Source organism: Diceros bicornis, chromosome 4 (assembly GCF_020826845.1).
Source record: "Diceros bicornis minor isolate mBicDic1 chromosome 4, mDicBic1.mat.cur, whole genome shotgun sequence".
NCBI lineage: Eukaryota > Metazoa > Chordata > Mammalia > Perissodactyla > Rhinocerotidae > Diceros > Diceros bicornis.
In genome coordinates this window covers 65,144,168-65,156,721 of record NC_080743.1, presented here as the reverse complement: position 1 = coordinate 65,156,721, position 12,554 = coordinate 65,144,168, and the positions used below count along the sequence as shown (strand labels likewise).

Sequence of the window (12,554 nt, the reverse complement as noted above, 5' to 3'; positions counted from 1 at the left end):
GGTGCTAGTGTAAAATGGTGCAGCCTAGAAAACAGTTTGGTGGATCCTCAAAAAGCTAAACATAGAATTACCATATGACCCAGCAATTCCACTCCTAGGTATATATTCAAACGAATTGAAAGTAGGGATTCAAACAGATACATGTACTCCAATGTTCATTGCAGTATTATTCACAAAATGCAAAAGGTAGAAACAACTCAACTGTCCATAAACAGATAAATAAATAAAGAAAATGTGATATATACAAATCATGGAATATTATTCAGCCATAAAAAATTGAATGAAATTCTGATACATGCTGTAATATGGATAAACGTTGAAGACATATGCTATGTGAAACAAGCCAAACACAAAATGGCAAATACTGTATGATTCCACTTACATATGGTATCTAGTTTAGGCAAATTCATAGAGACAGGAAGTAGACTACTTTAGCAGGGGCTGAGGGAAAGAGGAAATAGGGAATCGTTGCTTGACAGTTACAAGGATTCAGTTTGGAGTAACATCATGTTCTGCACCCAATTCCAATGTGAGGGCATAGGGTGGTCCACACCAACAAGGAATTCTCTGACACTAGCTGGGTGTCCTACAGTTCAACTTAGTTCTGACACTACTGGGAGACAGAATCAGGTTCCACACATTAAGGGTTCAGTCCCCCAAGGCTGTCCACACCCCCTACTACCACCATTTCAGATGCTAGTCTCAAGTGCAGGTTATCACCTGGATTTCTGACCGACTGGCTGTAGATGGGAGGTTCCAATGACCCCCTCTTTGGGTTCAATTATTTTGCTAGAGTGGCTCACAGAACTCAGGGAAACGTCTTACTCACCAGATTACCATTTCATTATGAAAGGATATAACTCAGGAAAAGCCAGATGGAAGAGATGCATAGGGCAAGGTATGGGGAAAGAGGACAGAGCTTCCATGCCTTCTCCAAGGGCACCAGTCTCCCCAAATCTCCACATGTTCACCAACCCAGAAGCTTTCCGAACGCTGTTCTTTTGGGTTTTTATGGAGGCTTCATTAGAAAGGCATGATTGAATGGCTAGTCTTAAAAACACATGAAATAACAAGTGTTGGAGAGCATGTGAAGAAAAAGGAACCCTCGTACGCTGCTGCCGAGAATGTAAATTGGTGGTGCAGCCACTGTGGAAAACAGTAGGGAGATTCCTCAGAAAATTAAAAATAGAAATGATCCAGCCATTCCACTTTTGGGTACTTATCCAAAGAACACAAAAGCACTAATTCGAAAGACATATGCACCCCTATGTTCACTGCAGTATTATTCACAATAGCCAAGACTTGGAAGCAACCTAAGTGCCCATCAACAGTTGAATGGATAAAGAAGAAGTGGTATATATATACAATGGAATACTACTCAGCCATAAAAAAGATGAAATCATGCCATTTGCAACAACTTGGTATAATGCAAAGCAAATTAAGTCAGACAAAGAAAGACAATTACCCTACGACTTGGCTCATTGTGTGAAAGATAAATAAACAAAGAAGGCATAGATACAGAGAACAGATTGGTGGTTACCAGAGGGAAAGAGGGCAGGCAGAGGGCAAAGGGCATAAAGGGCACACGTGCATGATGATGGATAACAACGAGACTTTTGGTGGTGAACAGGATGTAGTCTATACAGATGTTGAAATATAATGATGGACACCTGAAATTTATATAATGTTATAAACCAATGTGATCTCAAAAAAATAATAAAATAAAATTTTGAAAGGCATGATTGATTAAACCATTGGCTATCGGCGACTGATTCAATCTCCAGCCCCTCTTGCCTCCCCAGAGGTCAGGAGGTGGGAATACTTGCCTGGCAAACAGCCTCCATCCTTAAGTGCAGTCCAAAAGTCACCTCATTAACATAAACCCAGTTGTGGGGGAAAGGGGCTTGCTACGAATAGCAAGACATCTATTTCCCCTCTATGGCTCTGAAGAGATTTCAAGAAGTGAGGATAAGACACCAAACAGTATAACAAAAGATGTTCCCACTGCTCTAGTCCCTCATGAAATTCAAAGCATTTTGGGAGCTGTGAGCCAGGAACTGTGGAGGAAGACCAAACATACATGAGAAACACATATTTGGTCATTTGAACGACCAAATATATTTTTCTTATATATCACAATATCCCAGGTAATGAAAACGTTTTGGAAACAGATAATGTTGGTGATTGCACAACACTGTGAATATAATTAATGTCACTGAATTGCACAGTTAAAACAACAAATTTTAGGTTACAAAACCACAATATGTAATTTAGGTTGTTTTACCACAGTAAAAAAAATACGAAAAAATGAAAAAAAGTGTACAAATAGAAAGCGAAAACTCCAATTCATATTGCACACAAGATCTTTGTACTTTGCTCAGAAAAACATACATAGAATAATAAAAAAAATAAAATAAGGACTGTAAAGAGGGAGGAAGGAGGTCTCACCACGCCTCTGAGAGGAAGAGGAAGTCTCAGTAAGAACACTTTCAATTTATGGCAAAAAACAGCAAGAACGCTGCCTGCCTTGAGGTCTCCAGCACCAGTCGCCACTGCGGAGAGCATGATCCGGCTGTTCCAGTCTCTCACACTTGTCTTCTGCCTTGCTCCAGGTAAATGCCAAAGCAGATCCATGTAGTCACAGAGTGACTCCCTGGTTTTATGCAGCTTGCTCAATCTAAATTACCTATACAGAGGTGTCTGTCTGTCTCTCTGCCAAGGGACCGGATGGGGCTCGCAGTGGTGCCCGATAAACTGCCACCTCCTCTCAACTTAGAATGATAAAGGCCTGAGATGCTTCAGAGTTAGCAACTTCAAATCTTTCTGCATTAAGGGAATTATCTGCTGGGGCACGGGAAATGAGCTTTTCTAAGATAAGACTTTTTGGGGTTTATGACCAGCATGTTGTAGTATAAACAGTACTAAGATTAGGAAAATAATCTTATCAAAGTAGCTACTATCTTGCTGTGTAACCTCAGGTAGGTTACTTCTTCTTCCAGATTCTCACTCTTCTCATCTAAAATATTGAAAATCTTTGGTTCAGTTTAGCCAAAACTTCTGAACCCAACTAAAACACTAGGAATAGTCCTCTTAGATTTTGCTTACTGTAAAAAATAAAAAAGAGTTCTCCAGCTCTCCCTTCCTCTGATGCAAATCAGGGGCTGGCTAGTCCAGCAGTACTTTATATGGCAGAGAGAAGGGAATTAGCTGATCCTGCCTGCTTCTTGTTCCCTGCTGTCGTTATGTGGAAAACATGTCATGTTTCCAGAACCACAGGTGGTCCACTGAGGCCAAAGTAGAGGATTCAGGGACAGATAGGGCAGGAGACGAGATAGGAAAGGTACCCAGGAATAGCCTTGGGTAGCAGATACAAATAGCTAATATTCATTGAGTGCTCATTCTGTTCCAGGCACTGAGCCAAATGCTGTACACGTGTTGTATACATAAGCCTCATGACAGTCCTATGAGACTGTACTATTATTGTTCCCATTTCTAAATGAGGAACAAAGACAATTAAATAACTTGCCCAAATTTCATTAGCCACCAAGTGGCGAGTTCTTACAACACTTCTAAAAAACTGACAGTCGAACAAACAAGACAAGAGGAAGGACAGAAGCAAGAGTCAACATAGATGTAAAATTAACTAGATTAACCGGCAATGGGAATGAGTGGAAGGGAGAATTCATTAAGTCATCCAATAAATATTTACTGAGTAGGTGAATAACTATTCATGTACTGGATGCCTGACACTGTTCAAATTTTGGGGAATACATTGTGAACAAAGCAGGCAAAAATTCCTGCCCTCATGAAGTTAACATTTTAGCAGGGAAGCTAAATAAGTGAAATAATATATTGGATAGTGATAAATGATAAGTAGGAAATAAATCAAGCAGAGAAAGGAGATATGAAGTATGGTGGGGGGTGGGCAGTGAAACTTCAGACAGGGTAGCCAAAGAAGATAACAAAATTGGAGGGAGGAGGGAGCAGCCATGGAGAGGAAGGTGAGTTCAATTTTGGACCTACTAATTTTAAGATATCACTGTGATATTGTTACCAAGCCCTAAGGGACCAGGGACCTGCAAGTGAGTCCTTTTGCCCGGAGCCACTCAGGCCAATAAAACAAGACCAGGTCTGGAATAGCAGAGCAGAAACTTTATTCATTCATCAATGAATGCAGGAGGCAGAGCTCATGCTCTAAAACACCTTCTACCTGAAGGGAAGGGAAGCAGAGTTCTTATGGGAAGTGAAAGGGGAGGGGTCTCCCAGTCATTGCTCAGGGTGGGGGTGCTTGGGGCTTGCGTAGATCTTCCCTTCTTACACATGACACATTTTGCACACATTTCCTTTTGCACCTGGCATCTTTTGCACACGTTTCCCTTTGCACATGGCGCCCCATCGCCATCTTGGAACTGTCTCACTTGGATCTGTTCTGTGGTTTGGCCACCTAGCAATGTTCTGCCTTGGTTTCTATAAGCAAGCACAACTTAAAAACAAAGTATTAGACATGGAAAATGTTTTAGGACTTCTCTGAGTCACAAAATCCCTTCTTTGACTATGTCCTGCTCCTCATTCTTGAGGAGCAATGGACGAAAGCTCATCTTTTGTAACTACTTCCAATTAGCCAGGGACATAATTATAGGGCCCAAAGAGGAGCAGAATTTACCCCTAGCAACTTTTAGATATGTTTGGTTGTCACCAGGTTGGAACCCCAACCTCTCATATCCCTGGGTTAATACCATTTGGATTTTAATAGATTCTAGTCTTTTGCTAACAAAGGAAATGAGACAGTTTAGGATGCAAGACCCAAAGAGTAGAAGAAGTAGAATAGCCACCAGAGGCCCACAAAGGGTAGTAGAAACCAAGTCAGGCTGGGAAGATCTTGTTTAACCCCATTCCAAATCTGTTTTGTTAGCTCTGGTTGGCCTTTTTCGTTTAACCAATTAGCCTTTTTGTAGCCTAGTGGTGCTTTAGATATAGGTACTCCAAGGGGAGCACAAGTCAGGGTGATGATAAGGATAGTTATGAGAGATGACAGAAGAAGGAGTCCCAGAACCTCCACAGGGGTGGAATGCCAGCCCACCAAGGACTTATTTTTGTGTCTCCAGAATAAGAGCATCAGGTCTGAGAGGGGCTCATAGGAGAAATCAGGATGGCTTGGAGTTTCCAAGTCTTCCAGTTCAGGGATTCTTTTGACTCAGGTATATTGCACCCGAGGGATGACTCCCTGTAATTTGAGGGCAGAGTGAGTGGTTAGAATCACCAGATAAGGCCTGTTCCACTTAGGAGTGAGCTGGTCCTGTGGGCTCCCAGTTTTCCATGTTTTTAGGTTTACCCAATCACTGGGCTGAAAGGGATGGAGGGCCAGGTCCATGGGGGCTTGGCAGGACCTGCCATATGCTGTGAGTGCCTTCACTCTTTCCTCTACCTGAAGGGCATACTCTAGTTGTTCTCATGTGCCTCCGGTATTCACCAATTGGCTTTTTTAATGGAAGAATTGGAGTGTTCCATGTCAATTTGCATGGCCTGATGAGGCCTTGATCAATCAAGTTCTTTATGACAGGGGCCATGCTGTTTAGGGCATCCTGTCTCAGAGGATATTGTTTAACATTTGGACTCTTGTACCCAAATTTCAGTTCGACAATTATAGAGTCCACTCGGACAGCATATCCCACTGTTCCTTGGGCCCAAACTTGGGGATTTGCCTCTAGTAATTCCATTGTCTCCCTTTAAATCGTTTGACTCAGTCCCTTTTGTCAGGAGCATTATCAGCTGGTGAGCAAAGGCTAAGGAGACATTTGCTTCCAATTGGTCCCCTTTCAAATAAATGGAGACTCCTAATTATGTAATAGACCCCTACCCAGCAAAGGAATAGGGCATTCTGGCATGTATAGAAAGGAATGGGTTAACTGTTTTCCACCTAATTTGTAGCTTAAAGGTTTAATAAACCACTTGTTCTCTGGGGCCCCTGATACCCCCACTGTATTACATCTCTGGCTAGTAAGTTTGGAGATTTGTATCCAGATATTTGAGGATACTAGACGAATTTAAGATCCAGTCCAGTTTACAGAGAGAAAACAGAAACCTCAAAGATAATAAACAGAACTAGAATCTAATATCCATAATTGTGTATTATAGTTTCCACTGAAACATAACTTTTCTCTCTAAAATCATCTTCATTTTTTTGCCAAAGATAGCCAAATTAAGACTAACTGGTTTGTAAAATAAGTCTAGTTCCAATAAACTTGGCCCAATTATTTACATAAGTACAGCAAGAATAGCAATTGATCATATAGTCTCCTTTAAATCTGCTTTGCTGAAACTTTTCATAAGGAATCTCAGGTTGAGCTTTAAAGGCCTCTCACAGGAAAGCAAAGCCAAGGACTTGTCATCAGACTCCACCAGTTTTACCAATAGATTTGGATAGATTCCTCTCTTCTCTTGAGGTTCCACAAAATATCCTGAGGTTGCTCGTCAGAGAAGTGACCTTCTTTACACACCTGCTAAGGTTGATGGAAACCCTGTAAACAAGATACCAGGCCAATATTTCCAAGTGGCTTTATTCCATAAGGTCCAATCTTTGTTCCTTAGCTGTCTTGTCATATCTGAGTCTGTATGTTTCTCTCAAATGTGACATTCCAGTCAAAGCTTTGGTGATATAACCAAAGTATCCAATTGTGTCCTGTTATAAGGAGGATAGATTCTTACTGAACTTATGCAGATAACTATATTGCCATTACTAAGAGTTTCCAAATTCTAGATGGATCAGGTAGGGAGAAAAAGATAAATGTTTCAATTCTGCTTACAAAGGTATCATTTACCAAAGTGCTATAAGTCATAGTTAGCTTAAGAGAAAAGGGGTTCCTAAATCTGGAAAAACAAAACATTAAAAACTCAGCAATATTTCAAACAAAGTTATAAAAATTATAATCATCCTCATCATCCTCATCAGTTCATTCAGCCCTGTGTAATCAACTCTTGATCTTTTGTTAGCAGTTGCATGAAATCATCAGTTTCTCCATTAGAGTTCTGTAATTTCTTACCCAACTCAGTCTTATGATCTGAAAGTTTATCAGAAACCTGTATTCTAGAGTAAGTGTCAGGGTATTTTCCATGAATCTCTCCAAAGATGAAATGTATTTGCAAAAGCATCAGAGTGAAACAATAACCATCTATAAATGACAAAAGACTTAAAAATGGCAATTGACAAGAATCTTAGTTATTTCTGTGACATATAACATTTTAAGATAATAAGTAGAATTATAACTGACAACCAAGTGAGATCAGAATTTTAGGAATGTTATATAATTTTTTAAAACACTTATATCAATAGCATTTAGCAACATAATATCCTAGGTTCCCATGAAACAATGCTTAGTTATCCATTTAAACATGATGACAATTAAAGACTTTCAGGCAAACACAGAAAATTAAATAGCTATAAGAAAAACTTTATCACCTATGATTAAAGAACTGATAGAAACAATACAGGAAATCTATTTTGATGAAACATAAAATTCCTACCCTTCTGGTAGACTACTCAAAGGAAAAAACCTTTCACAATCTCTTTATCAAGAGAAGAATGAGAGTTCAAGAAAATTATCCCATTAAGTGAAGGAAAAAAGACAAATTCTAATTTTGCACCAGCTAACTTTGGATATTAAAATTCATTGACTAAATTAGATTTACTTCAATCTTAGCCAACTTGACCATGCACAAAACTCTTTTCTCAGGGTTCCTCTTCAACAAACCTTCTATAACTTTCTATTTACATTCAGAATTTGTCCCATGCTTTCTTTCTTCCCTCCCAGTACTTAGGGCAAATTTATCTTTCTTAACAAAACAAATAAAAATATTTCCATTATTTATACTTTCTTTACTGAAAACATATATCTTACTTTCCTTGAATTCAAAGATGTTTTCCTCATTAAATTTTAGTAGCTTTAATTGCATATTAGAATTTTTAACCCTTATAGACCTTAACATTTAGTGAAAACTGAGAAGAAAGCAATTATAAACTGTCTTTTACAATGGCATTCTGTGGCTTGGCAAGTTCATAAATGCCTCATAATTTCTAGAATCATGCTACTTCATAGTACAATCTTTTAATAAAATACAAGACATGTTTACTAATAGACTCAAACATACTTTAGTTTCTCTGTAATAAAAAGCCAAAAGTAGATAAACTTAAACATGTTTAGCAATAATGTTTCCATGTTTTATCTTATTAGGAAATAACCTAGGTAGTCACTGAATTTTTTATCATTTAATTTCACCTAGCAAAACTTCAAAGTTTCAAGTTACCAAAGAGATTTTGGAAGTTATTTTAAATACATATGCCACGACTCATAATTATTGTTTAAAAGTTTGCCCAAAAACTTTTATCTTTTTCGCATCTATTTAGTTTATTTGTTCCTAATAATTATTTAGATTGCCTATAAAATTTCACAAGATATTAGCTATCATTTTAAGTTATTACTTTTGCAAATCATTTTTATAACAGAGATAATATGACATTATTTGACTAATAAAGGCTGCACATCTACATCATATCTAATGCTGATAACTCTGAGGACACGTCTATTTTAATCAAAGCAACAAACTTAACTAAAGTTTTACTTACCAAAGATTATTTCATATCTCACTAACTTGAAAGACATTTGGGTAGTTTCTATTACATTTAGAAATAATTTATGGAAAGGTTTACTTTAAGCCAATTAAACAAAGCTCTTAAATTTGGCCATACCATCTAGAGGTAGAAAAATATCTGACATTTATAACATAGAGAGAGAGAGACACACACCCATAAACAGCAGACAGATACAAAAAAGATTTTGTAGCCTCTGTTTTAAAATTTTTCCTTAGATTTTGGGGCAACGGTGCTTCCATAGCAGTCTGTATCTCCAAAAGCTTCTTTCCCTGTTGTTGTTTTTTCTTTCTTTCTTCCTTTCAGTCTTAGGAATCTGGGATGGTCTAGATAATAGTTCCTGGAGAGATCACAAGTTTTTTAGATTAACAGGAAGGTTAGTTCTTATCAAAGGACTATTAGGTTTTAAATATAAGCTTCTAATTTGGCCAAATTTCTGATCACAAGTTACTAAATACTTTCAAATACCTTGTGAAGTTTCAGCTAGGACAAACACTATTCCTGACAGCATTAAAAAACTTCATTAATTTTTATTATTTTTAGTTTCCCCTTGACTGTTTAAGGGTAGCGGTTTCCCAGAAAATCTCTCAGATTCTCGTTGACCCTGGGAGGAACTCATATTGGGTCCTCCTTCGAAGGTAGATTAGGGGGGTGTCTGTAAAAGCAATGACTTAATAAGCGCACATCTTAAATTGTCTTACCTAATGGAACATTCTTTCTAATAGCCAATGTACAACTTTTGGAGGTTCAAAGGAGCCCCAAAATGGCCACTGTAATTTTAAATTATCTGGCTTATCTTGATCCAAAGATTGTTTTCTTTTTGTGGTAAGGATCATCTTTATAGTTGTTTTTGAAGTGAATTTGACCATTTTAAAGTGAGATCTCCTTTACAATGCTTAATTAACATTGCTTGAAGGGTAGATTTATATGCCCTCACATATCAGGTGAGAGAAACGTTTCCCAGTGAGACACAACATTTATCCTTACAATATAAATTTAAAATACAATCAGGCATAAGAGATGTAATCACCTTTACATAAAACCCATCATTCCTGGCTGGTCATGTTAGAAGATTAGAGCAAAGATAAACACAAAACAAAAACCCTGAACAGCTGTTCTTACTTCCTTCCCACCTCTAAACCTCCCACTGAGGCATCTTGGTGGTGAGGGTTAGGGACCCCCAACTGTAATTAGGCATCCCTGATCCCTCACCCAGTCCGTCCCTCATGGACTGGTACCCGTCCTCCAGAGAGGGGCTCCATTAAGGGACCAGTGAAACTGCTCCCAGAGAGGCTCCCTCGGTTCTTTCCTGGGGAGAAGCCCCTCTTCTCCCTCAGCCCTGCCTGCGTGCACACACCCTGTTCTGATGTTAAACCTAAGGTAGACTTTATATTGGCTCACAGGAGATCCCTCTTGACTCGACTCAAGTGGCGGACGACAAAGTCTAAGTGTGGTCTCAGGTGCTGTTTGGTAAGAGTCAGTGGGGAGAGTCCAGCGGCCAAGCACAGGGCAGAACATTCTTAATCTCCATCTCGTTCACAAGCCTCCAGCAGCATAGGTGAGTCAGCCCAGGATGTGCTACCACAGCCCATTGCTTCACCCATTGGGAACCAAGAGGCCGGAATCAAGGAGAGGAGCCAGCAACCATTTCAATCCCACAGAGTTGCCATATTTGTTACCAAGCTCTAAGGGACAGGGGACCCACAAGTCGATCCTTTTGCCTGGAGCCGCTTGCGCCAATAGAGGGAGACCGGGTTCGGACTAGCAGAGCAGAAACTTGATTCATTGATCAATGAATAGAGGAGGCAGAGCTCATGCTCTAAAACGCCTTCTCCCCAAGGGAGGGTAAGCAGGGTTCCACTGGGATGTAAAAGGGGAGCGGTCTCCGAGTCATCACTCAGGGCAGGGGCATTTGAGGCATGGGCAGATCTTCCCTTCTTGCACATGGCACCTTTTGCACACGTTTCCTTTTGCACATGGCACTTTTTGCACACATTTCCCTTTGTGCACGGCACCCCATCACCCTCTCGGATCTTTCTGGCTTGGACTGGTTCTGTGGTTTGGCCACCTAGCAATGTTCTGTCTTGGCTTCTATAAGCAAGCACAATTTTTAAAAACAAAGTATTAGACATGGAAAATGTTTTAGGGACTTCTCTGGGTGACAATATCCATGAGGAGATTTCCTGGAAGTAGCTGGAAATGTAGGACTATAGGTAGGGTGGAGGCTGGAGACTTGGAAGTCACGGCAAGAAATAATCAGTGAAGCTAAGGAGCAGAGTGGAAGAAGGGCAGAACCTTGGGAAATATGTATAAGATGTAGCAAGAAGAATTCATTTATATATTCAAGTGCCATTCCCTGACCTGGGAGCAGAGACCCATGTCTTTCCCTCACTTTGACCTCCTTGCAAAATTGAACCCATCTCTAGACTTAAATATTCTGAATGTTAAAATTCCCCTGACCGTGTGAAATATACACTATTCTTATTCCCACCTCAAGGAAGAGGAAATAAGCCGCAGACACTTAAGTAACTTGCTTAATGTCACACAGCTGAGGGGAAGAGGGGACTCTGTGGGTGCTACAGGAAAAAAAAAAACATACTTGAATGTGTTTACAGGTGTTCTGAGGCCCAGGAGGAAAACAGCAATTGCCAAGGTTGGGAATCAGGGAGCCTGTCTCCAGAGTCTATGCTCATAACCACCTCACTACGTTACTTAGTTTACACATAGCTACATATTCACGTGCATGTGTATATGTAATTGCAACATGTGATGCTAGGAACAAAATAGGCAGGGACCATGGGAGAGAAAAACAAGAATGTCTTATTTGGATGAGGTGATATGGAAAGAGTTTTCTGGAAAAGTAGCATCTCATCTGATATTTAAAGGGTACGAGAGGGCCGGCCCCGTGGCTTAGCGGTTAAGCGCGCGCGCTCTGCTTCTGGCGGCCCGGTCGGGATCCCAGGCGCGCACGACGCACCGCTTCTCCGGCCATGCTGACGCCGCATCCCACATACAGCAACTAGAGGGATGTGCAGCTATGACATACAACTATCTACTGGGGCTTTGGGGGAAAAATAAATAAATAAAATCTTTAAAAAAAAATAATAAAGGGTATGAGAATCAAACAGGGGAGAAATCTGATGAAGAAGCCTTCTAGGCAGAGGGAATCACATGTGCAAAGGCCCTGGTGAAGAGAAGAAGAGTCTGGAGTGATCGAGCATGGGAAAGAAAACCACTGGGGCACAAATAAAATCAATCTTGAAAACAAGCATGAAGGAAGATGACTCATGCCAGCCTACATTCTTTCCAGTGGGTCCAACACCATAACTTGCTCCTTTTAGAAAATTTAGCTGAAAGGATAAACCATGTTGAGAGATAATGCCAATAGGTATAACTGAAATCAGGCATCACCATGCCCTGGAGAAAATGAATCTCATTTGTTTCTCCATTTAGTCTTTCTTAACGGGAACTTGTCCAACATTAATATGCATACGAATTACTAGGGAATCCTATTACAATGCTGAATCTGGGATGGAGACTAAGATTCTGTATTGGTCACAAGCTCCCAGTAACCCCAATGCTGCTCCATGGACAACACTTTGAGTGGCAAGGCTCTAGATTTCATGGGACTTCAGTCATATCAAGGTTGGAAGGAGGGAAAAATAGGAACTAATTATTTGAGTGTGTTTTTAAGAAGCAGATACAGGTATTGATGTCCAGGAAAGAGCAGTGGTTGGAAATGTAGGCAGAGACGGTGATTGTGGGCTAGTCAAATGATTCTGAGGTTTTGAGCCAAAAACTTGCAGGTTCTTAAGATAAGAGACTGTAATCCACTGACTCTCCGTCCCCTGAGCAGCATTATCCACTTCTTACCAATCATCCACACCTTCGATGCTTCTTGTTTCTCACC

At 40.0% G+C, this 12,554-nt stretch overlaps 1 protein-coding gene across 1 annotated transcript in view; it reads left to right on the top strand.

Moving 5' to 3' along the window:
• The window catches only part of SLAMF6 (SLAM family member 6), a 43,203-nt gene that overhangs the window by 13,325 nt on the left and 17,324 nt on the right, over nucleotides 1-12,554 (top strand). The window contains exon 2 of the mRNA XM_058536873.1: nucleotides 2,463-2,612. Within this exon, the coding sequence (XP_058392856.1) occupies nucleotides 2,463-2,612 (150 nt within the window). The remainder of the gene's footprint in view (nucleotides 1-2,462; nucleotides 2,613-12,554) is intronic.